This window comes from Gordionus sp. m RMFG-2023, chromosome 2 (genome assembly GCF_954871325.1).
Source record: "Gordionus sp. m RMFG-2023 chromosome 2, tfGorSpeb1-WG-v2, whole genome shotgun sequence".
Taxonomy (NCBI): Eukaryota; Metazoa; Nematomorpha; class Gordioida; order Chordodea; family Parachordodidae; genus Gordionus; species Gordionus sp. m RMFG-2023.
Window position 1 is genome coordinate 60,165,911 of NC_088776.1, and position 18,799 is coordinate 60,184,709.

The 18,799-nt window shown below is 27.5% G+C and overlaps 1 protein-coding gene across 1 annotated transcript; it reads right to left on the minus strand.

Moving 5' to 3' along the window:
* Positions 1-1,038: 1,038 nt before the first annotated feature.
* On the minus strand, positions 1,039-16,366 carry LOC135923897 (uncharacterized). Its single transcript, XM_065458892.1, has 11 exons — positions 16,320-16,366; positions 16,027-16,280; positions 15,685-15,982; positions 15,478-15,640; positions 10,821-11,067; positions 10,530-10,661; positions 10,003-10,149; positions 7,599-7,847; positions 4,024-4,159; positions 2,780-2,911; positions 1,039-1,171 (listed from the first exon to the last, which is right to left on the minus strand). The coding sequence occupies exons 2-10, from the start codon at positions 16,255-16,257 to the stop codon at positions 2,781-2,783; spliced, it is 1,734 nt and encodes a 577-aa protein (XP_065314964.1). The 5' UTR covers positions 16,258-16,280; positions 16,320-16,366; the 3' UTR covers positions 1,039-1,171; position 2,780.
* Positions 16,367-18,799: the final 2,433 nt, after the last annotated feature.

Here is an 18,799-nt window from a genome sequence, read left to right on the forward strand (position 1 = left end):
GCATTGAAAAAACATTTGGGTGCATACTATATGCTATTATTAAATATATTTTCCTCTCAGTTTTTATGAAAAAGGAAGTAAACGAAAATATTTTATCTAAAATTCAATGAAACATCATGGACTCAAGCTTCATTGTCCACCAAAAGTGGTGATCTAGAGATTAAATCTTGCCTTCACTGCCTTTATTTCGAGCAGAACTCATAATCACATTCCATACATCACAAATGACTTTTCCCTAGATAATGCTCTCTTCCTCGTTGATTATGCATCGCCCAAATCCAATAGACAGGAGGATTGGGACATGACAGCTGTAACATGCTGCGTTGAATCTTTATTATCTAGCATGCTCCCAACAGACTAATCTCTCTTCACTTCTGATACAATGAAAACGGGGACAATTTCAGGTTTAGGACTATTATCGTATATATATCCCAATGACATAATGTTATTGTTATATCCATTAGCTTTAAACCAAACCTACTTGTCCCAAATGAACAACATAAAATTTCCAAATATATAAAAATATCAGAAGATCAATAATATCCACTACCTTAACCTCTCTCTCTCTCCTTATACCTTCGCTAGATTCATCATTTTATAAGATATTTAACCATTATATTATTTAATTGGGATTTTTTTTTTTTGATATATCAATTTAAATAAATAATTTTTAACAGGTTAAATATAATAAAATATTTATTTATCATAAAAATCTTGTTCTAAATAAATTTTTATTTGATTATTTTATTAACGATAAACATTTTCAAACTTGATATCTAAAAAAGGTGCGCCAAAATTTTCTCCAAAAATAAGCTTCGTAACATAACTATAATTGACCCTAAGATGTTGGCCATCTGTAGATAAATTATCTTTAGATAAGGCCCCTGTCTATGTCATCTATAAATATTTAGCAATAACTTTGACAATATAATTATTTTTTGTAATTCTCACAATCCTCAATCTCAGACCAGGCTTATATATAAAGATATAATCGCGAAACACAAAAAAAAATTCATAAATTATTTATTTTTTTAGGTACATTTTTATTACAGATAATTATTTTCAAAAAAAAAATATTTAATTTTCAATTTTGATTGTTCCTTGTATTTTGATCTCTTCCCTTTTCTTGAGTGCGGTCCTATTTTTTCATGCTTCGCAATTTTTCCTTCACCTAAAAAAAAAATTTATCATAAATATTTTATAACAATTTGTCGTAGGAAGTATTGTAGTATTTCTATATCCACTAGAAAAATTAATTCTTCAGTATGCTATATATTTTTTTTCTAAAAATTGTCGAAACAAATGTTAAAATACAATTTGGAAATCATCCTTTATTTGCATTATTCCAACAAATACATAAACAAAGCTGATAACCAAGACCGATCGATTATATCGCAACTAGCGGATAAGAGTTTTATATACATTTATCTATATTGGTTATATTAATTTTATTTCTTAATTTAGACGTATTTTTCCCGCCCTAATGATATACATGGAAAATCGGGATCGGCCCTTAAAAAAAGCTGCGACAGTATTCCTCTAGGAATATAAAACTTTATTGTACAATTCGGCTATTATAAAATAGGAAAAAAAAATTTTTTTTGTTGAACAGTTCCATTATATCCCGTTAATTTGCCTGTCCAAAGTGCAATACCAAGAATTTAATAGGCAATTTAGTTTAAATTAACATTCATCATTCACAAATTCGGCGAGAATTTTTGTAGCTACTTTCAGCCAAAAGATTACAGATAACATAAAAAAGTGAAAGTTAAAAACAAACCCAACCCCGAAAATAGGGTAAAAATACAACAAAATCATTGTAATTGTGTTATTGATGATATTATTTTTTTTTTTTGAAATAAAGGAAATGGTATAAATTATTTTTTTAGAAGCAAAACAAAAACATGTCCAATTTGTTTAATTGGTTTCCAGGTTACTGCAGTAATTATTATAAATGTTAAACCTTTAGGACATTATATCATATTGTTAACTGTAGTTATTACACATTATTTATACTACGATTCTATTTTACAATTAACCTTCGTTTTTATAGCAGCCAAATACCTTATATTACTTATATATATATGTTAGTGTTCAATGCGTTTCCCGACAATGTGTTAAACGCGTTTTTTTTTAAATCTAAAAATTTGATTTTACCGGAAATGCATTCTACAATGATTGGAATTCCCTTATCCTATAAATTTCAGACAATTTCGAAATGAACTTTTGATACTTAATATGATTTATATTCGGTTTTCCATATATTTCTTATATTAAATCATAAATGACTTGAGAAGGTTAACGGCAAAAATATACAATTCATAGGATAAATATTCTAGCATGCTGGAATACATTTTACGGTAATATCAGATTTTTAATTTTATTTAAAAAAATGAGCTCTAAAAATGATTTAAGGTTGAAACAAAAACACATTGTCGCTAGTGTTGTTAAACGGCTCGATGTTAGCCGAATTTTTAAAAATGGCTAACTCAACATTTTGGCCAGAAAAATATTATCCAAGACTGAAGATTTTGGTCATAGATAGCACAAAGATTTACATATCTATTAGAGAAGTTTAGGCAATATTTTTTGGCTATAATATTGAATTGCCGTTTAACAACACTAATTGACGCTAACATATATGCTATTATAATTAGCTGTCGTAATACCATTACAAATAAAGTTTGATTATTCCCACATTTTTCATTGATCAAATTTAAATAAGGTAGGGGGGGGGGCAATAAAAAACAAATTAAATAGAAAAAATAACGGGTTTTACTTTAAAGTTCGTCGAGACGTGTTCTTTTAGCCTTTTTATCCGGGTTTCCATATTCATTCATCCATTTTCGAGCATCGGTGGAATAGGAAAACATGCCGTATTTTCGCCATATTAAATTCCCGAAAAAATTATCTGAAATGAGATAATGTTAGAATAATAAATAAGAACTTCGCCGTCTCGATCCTCTCTATTCGAAATTAGATTGCGATTCTTTGTAACTCATTAAAGGGATCATAATCCCATTAGTTCCAAATCAATTCAAATATAAATAGCTAAAGATAATATATAGTCGGTATAGAATTGGAATGCTCCACTTGCGCTAATGTTTTTAAAACGAGAAAATCAACATTAAAGTTTAAAATAAAATATAGGAAAAAGTTATGGCTCAATTTTGGCAATAAACATCGGCAATAATTAATATTTTTTTTAACCTAGTTTTTTATTTTATATATATTAGGAATAAATAAGTTATATTAACCACTTCTAACTCAAAAATTTTGAAAATGTCGAGTGGAGCACTCCAATTCTAGACCGACTATAGTTTTTTTTCTTCTTCAAAGGCGTAGTGCCTTTTATTACGCTTATTTAGGATGAAAGGGATGTGGTGTTGTTTAAATAGTCCAACTTTGGACCAACTCCATAACGATTTAGCCAACATATTCTCAATCTTTAAGAGATGAGGTTAGATGAAGAGGTTCAAGTCAAATTTTATTTACGGCTTATAATGCTTGACCAAACCGCCATTTTGGATATTGGTTAAAGTAAGATTATTTGACAACAGAAAGCACTGAAAGTCACTTTTATTTTAAAGAAAAAGAGTTATCATTGTCTCATCTTTGTCACTCATGGAAAACTAGTAAGAAAGGATGCAGTGAACGAGCAATATAAATATTAATTAGCATTTTTACCGCAACGTTTAAATACTTTTCGTCTTACCTTGAACTAAAACTAGTAATGAATTAGGGTGAAAACTAATTTATTCGTATGTCCAAGAATTCCAAAAACGAAATCCTAAGCTAGTCATACGTGGTTCATTTAAAATATTGTACCGATAACATATGATTCCGAGTTACCAATTTTAGATATCCAACTTAAAGACACTCACTACTTCTAATGATGTTAATTACGAAAATTCGTGACTTAATTTAGAAAAATTAGGGCAACGATGATATAAAAAAAATAAATAAATAAAATGAAACGTTAATTGTGTAAATAAGAAAAAGAAGAAAAAAAATGATCCATACTTTGTAACGCGCTCTTTCTAGTCGATAAGAGTTTAACTAGCGTTTCGCGATATTTGGGAAAAGCCGAAAGGGCATCCCACACGGTGTCGAATATTCTGCTTCCGTATTTGTCGGTGCATATTTCGAATATGTGTGGCTTTATAAATAAAATGTAGCAAACCAATAACTCATATAATATCTAGAAGACTACCGAATTATTCATCGAAATGTATTTTAAAATTTTTTGAGTTTGTCGTAGAAAGGCATTAAATGAAATGACTCTCAAAGCTGACTTATGTAAGAGCACGTAAATCGTCAGTCGTGTCCAGGTTAGTATTGATGTCACTGGTTAAATATCGCATCATTTATAAAAATGGATGTTATTTAATTATATATATATGTAGTCACATTACGGCAATGATGGCGATTCATTCATTAAGCGTTTAAAGGGCCCACACCTAGGAATCAGCTGTAGCGCCCTTTTATGGTTGGCACGTCTATTAAAACGAACATTAATTGCGCATTCACATACATAATGATAAAATATAAAAAATAAAATAAGTCGACGAGCGAAACCACAAAAATAAAAATAGCGTATCGCCAATATATTAAGTTTATAGATTATTTTATTAAGGTTTCCAGAAGTATTAGCTCAAAATGAAAGAAATGGTAATTTTAAATATGAAAGTAAATTAAAGATTTTTAATTTGGTAGCAGTCTTCGTACTGTCATGGCACTTTAGAAAATATCTATGAGGCCTTGTGTATGCATTTTGCAAATTTAGGCTCGGCAGTTCATTACCAAATTAACTATTTAAAAAATACATTATAAAGTAACGTCAATTTTTTTTTCTTCTAAAAGAAAACTTGTCATAAAAAAAATGAATTTTTAAAAATTATGTTGCGGTGGAGGATAACGGTTTCGATAAACTCGGCCAAATTATTGATTCCTTTGATTTGCCATATGATCGTGAATCCCAAATATTTTTTTCCTACCGTTAGCACGAAAAAAAAAGGAACGAAATCTGAGATGGAGAAGATCAATTGGGTGGCCTGTTTGCCCGGGGAATATCATTGAAATATTTTAAACCGATAGAAAGTTTTTTGGCGCAATTCAATACAAATTAACTATCAATTTTGCAATGAAGAAATGGTTTACGAAATCGAATCGGGCAAACTACTTAATATTCAGGAAATATTCTACAAACTATCCTTTCCTAGTTTGAGCGACTCGAGTCACGTGTCTAAAATTTTGCACCCAATTTTGAAACTATTCCAATTTATCGGAATTTTTTTTTTTGGTCAGAGAGCAAAAATAAAACATGTTATATGCCCTTATAAGGAGGAAGTCTAGAAATAAAATCCAGAATTTCAGCAAATTTTTTTTTTTTGAAATTAGACAATTTAATCCTGAAACTTATGAACGACGCTTAAATTTATATCTTGTAGTGTTGTTAAAACGCCTCGTTTTGCGGCGATTTTTAAGAACGACTAACTCAATATTTTAGCCTGAAAAATATAGCCTACGCCTTGAGATTTCGCCAATAGATGTCCTTACCTTGACTACAAGCAAAATCAGGTTTGAGTTATATTATTCTAGATGAAATAGTGAGTTAGCCGTTTTTTAAAAATCGGCTCAAAACGAGCCGTTTAACAACGCTATCAATTAGTTATTGTATGTGTAGATTCATCTTGGAATAAAAAAAAACTATACGCAAGAATTTGTGAACGAAATGGTTCTTAATTCACTATCTGGAATCACGATAACGGCAAAATCAAAGTCCTTCGGAATTTTATTTATAAGAAGAAAATACGAGTAAAACTCACTTTCTTAACAATTTCTAGAACATATGCTTATCTTAATTTAATATAATTGATTAAATTTTGATAATATCTCATTTTTTGACTTTCATCATGATATACTTAAAACTTAATTTAATATATTTGAAAAAATTAAATTTTGATAATATCTCATTTTTTGACTTTTCCGTCTAAATTCCAATATTTAAAAAATTTAAATTAATTTTTTATGTTAACGCGACACTTTATCATGATATACTTAAAACTTAATTTAATATATTTGAAAAAATAAAATTTTGATAATATCTCATTTTTTGACTTTTCCGTCTAAATTTCAATATTTAAAAAATTTAAATTAATTTTTTTTTGTTAACGCCACACTTTATCATGATATACTTAAAACTTAATTTAATATATTTGAAAAAATTAAATTTTGATAATATCTCATTTTTTGACTTTTCCGTCTAAATTCCAATATTTAAAAAATTTAAATTAATTTTTTTTATTGAGAAAAACTCATATTTTAATTTACATAAATATATTTTTTAGGGTAGGTTTATTTTTCGATGTAAATCCTAATTCAAACATTATAATTAATAAAAAAAATATTCTTTAATATATAATAATATAGAAAATTTTGAGGTATATATAGAAAAAAAAATATTATTATATTTATGGGTAAATACAAAACCTTAATTTGTAAAAATTATAAATCTTTGTGAAAAAACGATTAGCTTAAAAAATATCAATAGATAACACATTAATTTAAGTGTGGTGTTTTATTGATTTATAGTTACTTATTAATAAAAAGTATAAATAGAAAATTATTGCTTATGTCTCCTGTTTACCTATATAAGATGATAATTAAGTTAAAAAAAATTATATCTATGTAAATTAAAATATGAGTTTTTCTCAATAAAAAAATACAAAAAAAATTAATTTAAATTTTTTAAATATTGAAATTTAGACGGAAAAGTCAAAAAATGAGATATTATCAAAATTTTATTTTTTCAAATATATTAAATTAAGTTTTAAGTATATCATGATAAAGTGTCGCGTGATAAAGTGTCGCGATATCAAATGACTGAGTGATAAAGTGTCGTCGTGATAATGTGTCTGATAAAATGTCGTCGTGATAAAGTGTCGCATGATAAAGTGTCGTGTGATAAAATGTCGCTAGGCGGCTTATATATATATACCACATTTATAAATTATTATGCGGGGTCCGCAAGTGCATCATGAGTACTCGAAAACCCGGTTAGCCTTTTGGTTGTCGATGCTTCCGTAAGTAGCCTTTATTGGTTTACCAATAGTAGACATCGTATTAATATAGTTAGAGGGGCGAAGTAGCAGGAAGTTTATTATTCCTTGCCCCCACTCAAATTTAGAGATTTAATTCTTACTTCTTTTTTTTTGAATCTCAACTAGATTCATTTTTTTTTGTCAAACACGCCAATCAGGCGAATGGGTGGTTTAAATTATCTTCCTTTACGGAAGTCCCTTAGATAAGAGGACATATAGTATAAACAAATGAAAATATATGCTAGACAATATTTTTAGGGTCCTCAAAAGAGGGGTGTATGGTTAAAAACCCCTATGTTATATTTTAAGTTTAATTTATATGTTCCCTATAGAAATCCTATTTTTTTTTACCCCACAATGTTATGATATATAGATTGGATCACGTGATATCAGTTAGCGCGGGAGTCAAAAGCAATCGATTTCAAAAAAAAAAGGTTTCGATACGCAGACAAAACAAATATTATTTTTTTATTTTTTAAATAAAAAAAAACTGACCAAAATCGACTTTTCCACTAATAGCTGCCATCTTTTTTGGTCCCGCGATAAAACCCCGCATCTCAAAATGGCTTCCACGACTCTGCTACCCTTCTCGTCATTGCAAAGATACCAGATTAAAGACGAGGCCTCGTGCAAAACCTCCAAAAATGGCACCAGCAAAATAGTGTCTATCACGTGATCCGAAAATTGTCCCAATACGATTTGAAGCAAACTCGAACCATGATAAGAAGTGGGAGATTTTTCTTTCTTTTTATTATATTTTTAAGAAGTTATAGTTAGTACCCAAACAATATAATTCCTTATTTTTTCTATCGTTAAAATTAGATTCTCAAAGGCGGTAAATACTAGTGTATTTGAAAGGCTCGTTTTGAGCCGATTTTTAGAAGTCGACTAACTCCATCCAGAAAAAATATTACCCAAGCCTGAAGATTTTGCTTACAGAAGGAACGAAGGTCTGAGTCATATATTATCGAAATCTCGAGGTTTACACAATATTTTTCTGTCTAAAACATTGAGTCAGCTGTTTTTAAAAAAAATAGGCTCAAAAACGAGGCCGTTTAACAACACTAAATTAAATATACCCATTTTTTAAAAAAAAATAAATAACCTTCCAAGCATTTGGTCAAATTTAACAGATGAGATAATGTAAAAAAATTTTTTTAGTAGCATAACCCCCTATACAACAACAGCCCCTTATAACATATTAGATTTTAACACATACTTAAGACCACAAAAACAATAAACATAAAGACTTTTGGGCTTAAGACTAATTTTTCACTTACCGTAAAAAGTGAGCATTTCCCAACACGGTAATTATATATGGTTTTCATAAAAAAGTAATTTTAAAAAACATACTTTTAAAATGGTACAATTTTTCACGAGACGTGATTTATTATTATAAAGGGGTGAATATTTTTTATTAGAAATTTATCGTAGTTTTTTTTTGAAGAAACAAGAAATCATATTAATATAATATCATATATATTTTGTTTTCGGAAAGAATTAAGAGAAATATAATATGTCGTATTGGGATATGAAATCCGTGGAGATTCGGAATCTCTCAATTTATGAATCATTTACTAAAGGCGATTTTAGGCTTGTATAGAGTACCCACCAAACATGTAAATCTCAAACAATTTTGCCACATAAACTTTAGAAAACTGGTTCTAATTTATTAATTAATTTTTGTATGGATTTTTTCATATAAATTTTTAAAAAAAAACAAATACTAAAAATATATGTGGCTGAAATTAGCTGAAATTTATAGGGTAAATACCCTTACGGATGCTATAATACATTTCCAGTTAAATCGAATTTTATTTTGAGTCATCATGTTTTTGGCATTGTAATTGTGTTGTCAATATTAAACCTTATTTTTTTTCTTTCATATTTATATGATATTTTATATACTATTACTTAATTCTTCAAAAATAATTTAGGAATAAATTGGTCATCTCATAAGTATTATTGGTGGTGTTCTTTTTTTTAAAAAAAAAGAAGTGTATTTACAAAACATTCCCAAATATGCTATAGGAAATTATATTAAATATTATTTACATTTAGATCCTATTTTTTTTACGAGTATAATTCGAAATTCATCAATTGAGATATTATACTTATAATCTGTCACCACCCACCCCTGAGAGTAATTAAATTACTTTTGCAGTTCTCGGGTATAGGCTTCGGTTTTGCCCAACTCTTTTTGTTATTAGCCTATAGACGTTTAAACAACAGTTCTCGGGACTGTGATGCGTATAAGTACGTACCGGCTTGCCAACAAACGTGTGAAGGGTTCCTAATTTTCGCCCCCTCCCCCTAATTAACTATCCAGTTTGATGGATTTTTGAGGAAAATCTAGAGTAGCTCTGTTGTATCAACCACGTTTATATAACGTATTTATATTTAAAGGTTTATATTAGTTAAATTTATAATATTTTAAATAAAAAAAAATTTACTTTTATAAAATTCTAAATTTAAAAAAAAAAGGCAAAAATATATAATAAATAAAATATTATCATTATTATATTTAAAAAGAAAAAATATTTTATACAAACTATTTATAAGTATTGGCCTATTATTTATCAACAAAGGTATAGGCATATGGGAAAGAATAGATAAATTTTATAACATTAAATATTATGGTATATATAGTATTGTTAAAAGGCCCGAATAAGTTTATAGCCAAAATAATTTTATCGAAGCCTCGAAATTTAATAATTAGAAAGGTCCAAAACCTTTCTGACACCTGTGAGCAAAATTTTCCGGGTTTTACGTAATATCATTTTTTTGTAAAATCTTAACAAGACCGTTTTTAAGAATCTATCAAAAACAGAACGGGTTTTACAACACTATGCGACTATATAGGACTTATACGCATATTAAATAACAGCTTTTATTTAACCTTAAATGAAATGTCATTTGGTTTGGCAGTGATCAAGGCATCGTAATCCATTTTACCATTCCCCAAAAACATTATTCGAGTCAACAAATCTACCCTAACAGGCGGAGTCGTTTTGAAAGAATGAACACGAATTAACTTATCCAGATCCTTAAATATATATATATATGGTTTTTTTTTCAGTATAAATAAGTTTTAAAAAAAACATCTCCTAAACTCAAACTCAAGGAATGTTGATCTTGAAAGAATTTTTTTTTATGATATGGATGGAATATAGTTAAAATGAAAATACGTAACTGAAATAAGGGCTGGGAATTGGAGGTTATAGAAGATACTACAGGTTAGAGTTAAATTAAACCAGAGATAAGGCTATAGGGTTAATTAGTATATATAATAAAAATGGGGTTCAGGTCTTCTGGGGATTATTAATGGGCATATTAGAACATTTAAATAAATGAGCGATACTTATTAAAATATATCAACCGAAACATAAATTTCATGGAAGAAGATGCTTAATCAAATGTATAAACCTCCAAAAAGGTTTCTTGAAATTTAGGGCGGGTAATGCAGGCTTTAGCCATCGCGGTAAAAATTCCAAAGTAACCATGATTGTAAATGTCACCTGAGCACTCGGCAAGAGTTCGGTATATTTTGCTGAATTTCTGGATTTCAAAAAAAAAAATCCAAAATGTAACTCGAGTAAATTTTTTTTTCTTTTTTTTAATCTTTCTTTTTCTTATTTACCATTTTTTTTATTTCTTTCTTCGCATCTGTTCTTTTCTTTATTTTTTTATTTTAAGTTTTTAGGTTAAAAATATTACTTTCTCATTGACCAGACCAGAATCGTTGGCTATATAGCCCAGAAATTTTTGGAGCACAAAATTTCCGCAAGAATGTAACGCGATCTGCTTCATGAATGAGGGCGTTAACGATGCGAATATCTTGACAAAAACTTTTCGGTAATTCGGCTCTGTCAAGTATTCGATCATTGTCTCGGTTATCCTGGAGGAATACGCGTCAAAAAATATAGACTCATCAGCTGTGTACTGTATAAGTTTCCCGGGCTTACTTTTTTTGGTAAGAAGATAGAAAAATGGAAGAGGGGAGGGGGGTTAGTAAAGAAATTTTTTTTTAAAATGATAGGTTTGTAAGTGCGTAATTCCTTGAATGCGATTATTAAAATGGATGAAACCTTACATAACACGAAGGTTTAAATAGATTGTATATACATTATGCAAATAAAATTTTTTAATGTAGCTTAAGCGTATCCAGAATCTTGAACCTTCATAGTTAGATATAATTATTTTTAAAAAAAAATTTTTTAACTTAAATAATTAATAAATTACGCTATGATTGGGTAAATTAACTTTATTCACATTTTTTATTTATTTTAAAAATCAAACGTTAATTAAAGTATCCAAACATGTCACTTCGCGGTCAATATTAGGAAGGATAAGTAAATTTTCGGCGAGAGATTCAAAATCCGATGGCGAAGATTCTATTCCTCTGACATTTTTGTTTCCCTCGTTGGAGAAATACTATAGAATTTATATTTAATTACAAGATTGATTACATTTTATTTCCTAGAATTCGCGGATATGTCAGAGCGCGATAATGTTGTTAAGAATTAATATTTATGAAAGGCAAGGAAATCTATCGGACAAAATTTTCGAGTAATTTTTATTTTATTTTTAAAAGTTTATTTTCAAAATCATTTGTGTATCTCTGTCGACTTTATATACACATTTTTATAATAAAGTAATTAACGGGGGCCGATTAAGATTCAAAATAACATTATGTAATCCTAAAGATTTTGCGCATAGCTGGCAGAAATGCTTGGAGAATCTACTTTCCAAATCCCGATGCTTAAGTAAGATTACTTTAGCTAAGATCTTAGAAAGTCGAGAAGCCGTTTCGAAAAATCGACCCCAATTCAGGCTTTTTTTTAACACTAGTAATTTACATGTGTAACAGTTAACGAAAATAAACAATATAAAAAAGAAAGAAAAAAAAACTTAACTAAAAATTAATATAAAATGACCTTTTCGGTGTAAAAAAATTTTTTTTTAACTTAAAAAGAATAACATTTAAAACCTTTTTTTTTTAAAACGAAAATTAAACCCTTTTAATAAAATAAAAACCTTTGTCAAAAAAATTTTTTTAAAGTTCCCATCCTTTTTTTTTCTTGTACATTGCTGAATTGTTCTGCTTGTAAGTTGGATTCGTCATCTGTCGATAGTTAGCTGCCCGATCGTAATCATCCTAAAATCTCCTGTCATTCGTCAATTTCGTCCATCAGATTTCTATAATTCCGTCCAATGGCTTATCATAGTTTTGATTCAGATTTTCCAAAATTTCGCTACTTTCAAAAAAAAATTTTCATCTTGAACTTGTTCTCCATTATTTTTTAACGACGTTTATTTTTTATTAAAAGGTTGTTAAAAGGTTAATTTTCGTTATAAAATAATTTTTTAAAAAAATTAATGATTTTTGGCTTTTTGCACCCTTATTTTTTCGAATTAACTTTAATTTTAAGTTAAGTTTTTCTTTTGTATATTTTTTATTTTCATTAACTGTTACATATGTAAATTAGATAATCTCCCGATAAAATATCTATGCTGGAAATTAAGAATAGCTTTAAGATCATGTGATACGCTTCCATTTAATACTTACATTATATATTTGGGTAGATATTTTAATAGTTAACAATAGAATGCTTGAAAAACCGTCAGGACCTGGTCTGTTAAAGGTACATCGACGGGAAGCGGTTTAATTGTTGTAATGTTCAGACAGTGATATCTGCATCACCAAATGGTTCGATAATAGGCCAGTCAGTATACCAGACCTCTAATTTTGTCGGCGATGGTCAAAATGAAGAGTCATATTATGGTGAAATCGTCTGTATCTTGAAATATGATAAATATAGCTGGAGCTGATAATGTAGATAGAGTAATGTCAAAATTACTCACTTAAAAATATATATAAAAAAACAATAGGCAAGTTTTTAAATCTCTTCGTTGATTTATTTGGAGGCAGCAGTGTTGCTAGAGTATAAAAAAAGACAAAAGCGAGGCGGCCCATCTTAAAAATGATATGATGGATTATTATCAGTTTAAATGAATTGGCGGAATATTTTTAATTCATGATAATATTGGATTATTAGCAGAGTTGATGGCGAGAGTAAACCTAAAAGCAGAGCAGTGGTTTGCAATATCTAACCTGACTTCTAGGGAAGAAAATGTTGTAATATTATATTCTTTTAAGTTTATTTTTGGGTTTATTGATTTTTCATGTATAATGTTGTTGAAATTGATCGTTATATAATGTTTTTAAAAAAAAATATATATTTTTTTTACATATATATTTTTATTCGCATAATTATTAAAAAAAACAATTAATTTACAGTTTTTTAAAATGTTTCATCATTAATTGCTATATCTTTCATTCTGAATTTCCTCTGTCCTCCTATCTGACACTATATTACCCATTTGAACACCCACTTCTTAATCATTACCATTTTGAATACTATTATTTCACAACCTCAACACTTCAGGTCTACTTTGTACCATTCTTGCATTAATCATCTGGGGATCCACTTGCTGCCCAATATTTTCTCCTGACATCATCATGATCGTCCCTCATAGCGTACGTGCAGCTGTCATGACCCTCCGAGGTGGTCCATTTGATTGTCATCTACTCTCATTGATCCTCCACTGTGTCGATTGAATTCGAGCACTCGGACAATAGATAGACTTATGTCCTTTTACGCCACAAGTAAAACATTTTACATTTGAACTTGGTTTTCTCATTGGTACCATCGACCATCATTTGATCAGCTGCTAATTCATTCGGTCTCACCACATTTCACTCAAAGTTTGAGGTCGAAGCGACGTCATCAGTATACAATCCTCAGTTTTCTGAAGTATCCAATGGTCATGCCATTGATTGGCCAGATGATTAATGCAAGAGTGGAACAAAGGAGACCTGAAGTGTTGAGGTTGGGAAATAATAGTATTCAAAATGGTAATGATGGCCCAGTGGGTGTTCAAACGGGTAATATGGTATAAGATAGACAGAGGAAATCATTCAGAATGAAATGGAAGATTTAGCAATTAATGATGAAACATTGTAAGTAATTGTATTACATTATTTGGTAATTAATTGTTTTTTTAAAATAATTATGCAAAAAATGTATCATTTTTGCCCCGGGTTTTTGTTCCTAAAAAAAGGGAGCCGTGTTGTAATATTATATTTTTTTGTTTATTTTTGGGTTTGTTTATTTTTGGGTTTATTGATTTTTAACATCAGATTCTCATATCATTAATCGTAACAGAAAAGATTCTTCATATACCGATAGTAGTAGATCAAAAGACCAGGTCAATTGTTTTTTTTTATTTTCATAAATAATTAAAATAGTGTAATGATTAACTCCCATAGTATCATGATACACTTTATATAATTTTTCTTATATATATCATTTATGAACAACAAAATCACATGAAAACCTATTTAAGAAACATACCTTTTGATAATTTTATTAAAAAATTTTTTGAAAAAATAATAATTACGTGCCTCGGGTCTGAGTGGAATATATTTAAATAAAAATAAGAATTTTATTATATTTAGGATTTTTTAATATAAATATCAATTATAAAAGGACATTTAATTCGATGGAATTCATTATATGTTTATTGCCAATATATTTAAATATTTAGATAAAAATATTAAAGTAAAAGTTTTTAATAATTTTAGGAAAAAATAAAAAAATTAATTATAGAGGGCGCTAAAATTATAATATTTTTTTTCTGGGGCATAAAAAACATGTTAAAAAAAAGAGGAATATTTATGGTTAAAAATACATTGAGCCCTCTATAATTGATTTATATTCATAAAATTACAAAATCAATATTAAATTCTTATTTTTTCATTATTACTTTTGTTTAATTAATGCATTTCATGAGTTTCATTTCAATTTTAAATGAGACACTTTTCAAAATAATATTTTAAAATAATTTTTACATTTTCTTAAGGAGAATTTTAAGGGCTACAAACTGATATACAATTTAATACTTTAGATCAAAAATATTTTGACTATTTTGAGTTTTGTTAGATGGGGAAAAGCTGATCAAACTTTGAAGGCTTAATAACTCAGGGTAGATTTGAGCTAGAACATAATTTTGATATATATATACAAAATATACAATCTATTTAACTTTCTTATCAAGTTTTAACCATTTTTAAAGTAGATATCCAAATCATATGATGATTTGTTTTGGAATTACCCAAATATATTAAAGCTCTTAATAAATTGGTTTATTGATTAAAAAGTTTGGCCTAGCCTTTTAAATCATACCATTTACTTGGGTTTTTGTAAAGGACTGTAAGAATACAAAAATCTGGTAATTTTTGACAAATACCATGTAAGATTTATAAGAACTAATCAAATGTTACATATTGGGTCATGAAGAATGGTTTTACTTTAGTTTTGATGTCACATTTTTCTCCAAAAATATTTGTTTCCATTTTTTGAAAAATTGAAGTTTTAGGTTCAAGTGGCAGGATTTGGTAATGTGAGTTGATTCTGAAAGAATTATAATGATTACATTAATAACTCCACAAGAGTATGATGAGAGACAATATTCTAAATAGGTAACTTAAATATATGTTATTAAGCAGCTATATAACTTTTGAAGTTCTCTGATTTAATTACTAAGAGAATAATGTCCTGTAAAATAATGTTTAAGGAATTGGAACTAAAATTGTTATATTGTTTGGAAGATATTGAGTCATTAAAAATAGGAAGGCTAAAAGATTTCTTATATTCTTTTGTATAACTGCTATATTCAATTTTGTTAGAATTCTTAAGATCTGATATATTCGCCAAATATGTTATAACTACATGGCTGGCATTAGGATGATTAAAATAATTATTTGTATCTTCATTTTCTATTATAAATTTACCAATAATTTTAAATATTTTAACCTAAAAATATTATTTAATTTAATTTGTATTAGTATTTTTAATACTTTGAATTTTATATTTTGGTTATTTGTTATATTTTTGTGCAAGCAATTCATATATGTTTGAAGAATATGAGAAATATGTACATCTGTAAGGCATTTATTTAGATCTTGAGATAATAGTGGCCATAATTTTCGCAAGCATTTTCCATTATTTATTAGTGTAATAAATTTTTCAATAAGTCTGCTTATGATATCATTATTAATATACACAATACCATCTCTTTTAATTTCCATAATCACATTTTTTATAATAAGATCTTAGAAAATATTTAAAAGACAAAACTTATTAATACTACCTTTTTCATCTTGGGTGTTATTTTTGTCGTTAATATCATTTAATACTTTTTCTAAATACTTACTTTCCATAAGTGATGAACCTGTTTGCAACATTTTTACAATTTGATGGCCTAACTCATAAATGTTACAATGGTGCTAAACCTTCATTTATAGTTAGCACTGAAGCTGGAAACCAATATTAAAAAATAAACAAGTATTGTATTTGTATTAAGTTTAAAATATTGGTATTGGTTTAAACAATCAATGTTTTTTATTTCTTGTATTGGTATTTCTATTAGTATTGGTTTAAATTGGTATATATTGATTTAAATTCTAATTACTTATTAAAATTAATAAAATAGAGATTATAAAACCCTTAATTTTTAGTTTTAAATAAACATGGAAAAAAAATCATGAATTAAAAACATGGCTAAGAACAAACTCTCAAAATTTTACTAAAAACAAATTCTTTTTATAAACTAGGGATTTATTAGGTGATGTGAATATAAAAATTATTGATTTAATCATAAATTTTTTTTTAATAACAAACCTAACCAAGCTAACCAAATAATAAAAGTAATTTTGAAACTTTTTATTTAGCACAAAAAATATAACAAAATAAGTACATTAAAATATAACATCACTGTCTATTTATATAAAATATAGTGAAGATTGATATAAATTTATATAAGAAAAAATATTTTATGTCTTTAAGAACAATCCTGCATGAGAATCCAACTCTTTCGGCAGGCAAGCTTGGATAGTATTCTCATCTAGTGAACAACGTTGATCATAACCAGAGTTGTACATTTGCTTAAATTAAAAAGATCTTCAAAGATCTAGATATTTGAAGATCGTAAAATTTGAAGATCTTTTATTTTTAAAAAATTTGGAGCAACGATCTTCAAAGATCGAGATCTTTTATTTTTTAAAAAAATTTGAGATTATCTTTGAAGATCTTTTATTTAAAAATATTTTAGATCAACGATCTTCAAAGTTTTCATATTTTATAATGTTATAGTAAATTATTATTTCTTTGATATTATTTTTTGAAGTAAATGGGTTAGTAAGCATGTTAAATTAAAATTAAAATTCAATAAAGAAGTACCGACAATTTTCATAATCGTTATTTTTTTTAACTTTTTTTGACATATGTGGGTAAAAAAAAAATTATATTAAAAAATAATTTATATTATAATTTTCCGATGTCCTCACTACGTCATTGTCATCGCTATGTCATGTCATCTCTACGTCATGTCATCTCTACGTCATGTCATCTCTACGTCATGTTATCGGTACGATTTTTTTTTTGATTTTTTTATTTTATTTATATATTTTTACAAACATATGAATGGAATTTCGAGAATTGATGGTGTACACATATCTAACATTTTAAGAGATTTGAAAAATCGTCTTTGAATTGATAAAAACAATATTCCCTACTTTGTATATATGAATGAAACTTTTTATTTCACTTAATCCTTTCTTTATTTTTTAGATTACCTTAACAATTTTCATCTCATATTTTCAATTACACATTAATGAAATCTCTACAAGATACTCAGCTTGTTTATTTATTTTGAACATACTCACAATTTTTGTCAGTACTTACATTACAATTTTTTATGCTCATATTTTTCTTTCATAACCAATAATAAAGAAGATAGCCAAGTTCAAGTATATTCAAATATTTAAATATTTTTATCCTAACTTATTTATAATCTCCAATCAGTGGCGTAGCTAGGAATTTTTTTAGAGGGGGTCCATACATATAAAAGCCTGGGAGGCTTCGCCCCCCACCCTTTTGCTTGGCCTTCGGCCGGATTTATCTTACAAATCATAACCATATCTTCTATAATATAAAATAAATATATTTTTTAAATGCATCAATAATATGTTATTATAATTTAGTAGATTATTCTCAATGACTTTATTATAATACTAACCAGAATAATTTCAATAGTAATATAATATCCTTACACAAACATCAAAACCAGAAAAATATTAATATTAATGGTATTTATTTAATATAAAGTCATCTTTAAGTCTTTTGAACGTTTAATCTAGAAATATAATTTTGCTCTGGGAGGGGTCCAAACCCGAAAACCACTCCCGTAGCTACGCCACTGTCTCCAATCCTTATAAATAACTCTTTCTTTATTGTTTTTCCCCACCTTTAATGAATTTATTTATCACTAAATTTTATTATCTCATTCTTTTCTTTCTATCTCTAGTATCTATTAACCACTATTTCTCAAAACCTTATTAATTCCTTTAATTTAATTTTTATTATTTTTATAATATAATAATTTATGCCTTCTTTTTCCCCCCTATTTTAATCATATTTTTTTTATAACCTTACAATTAATTAACCTTAATCTTAATAACATTACATTCATCATGTTATTTTTTAACTTTTAGAATATCATAATAGGCTTGATAAGTACCCCAAAAATTATTTTTTTTGATGGTAGCCAAACCTTATCAATTCCTTTAATTA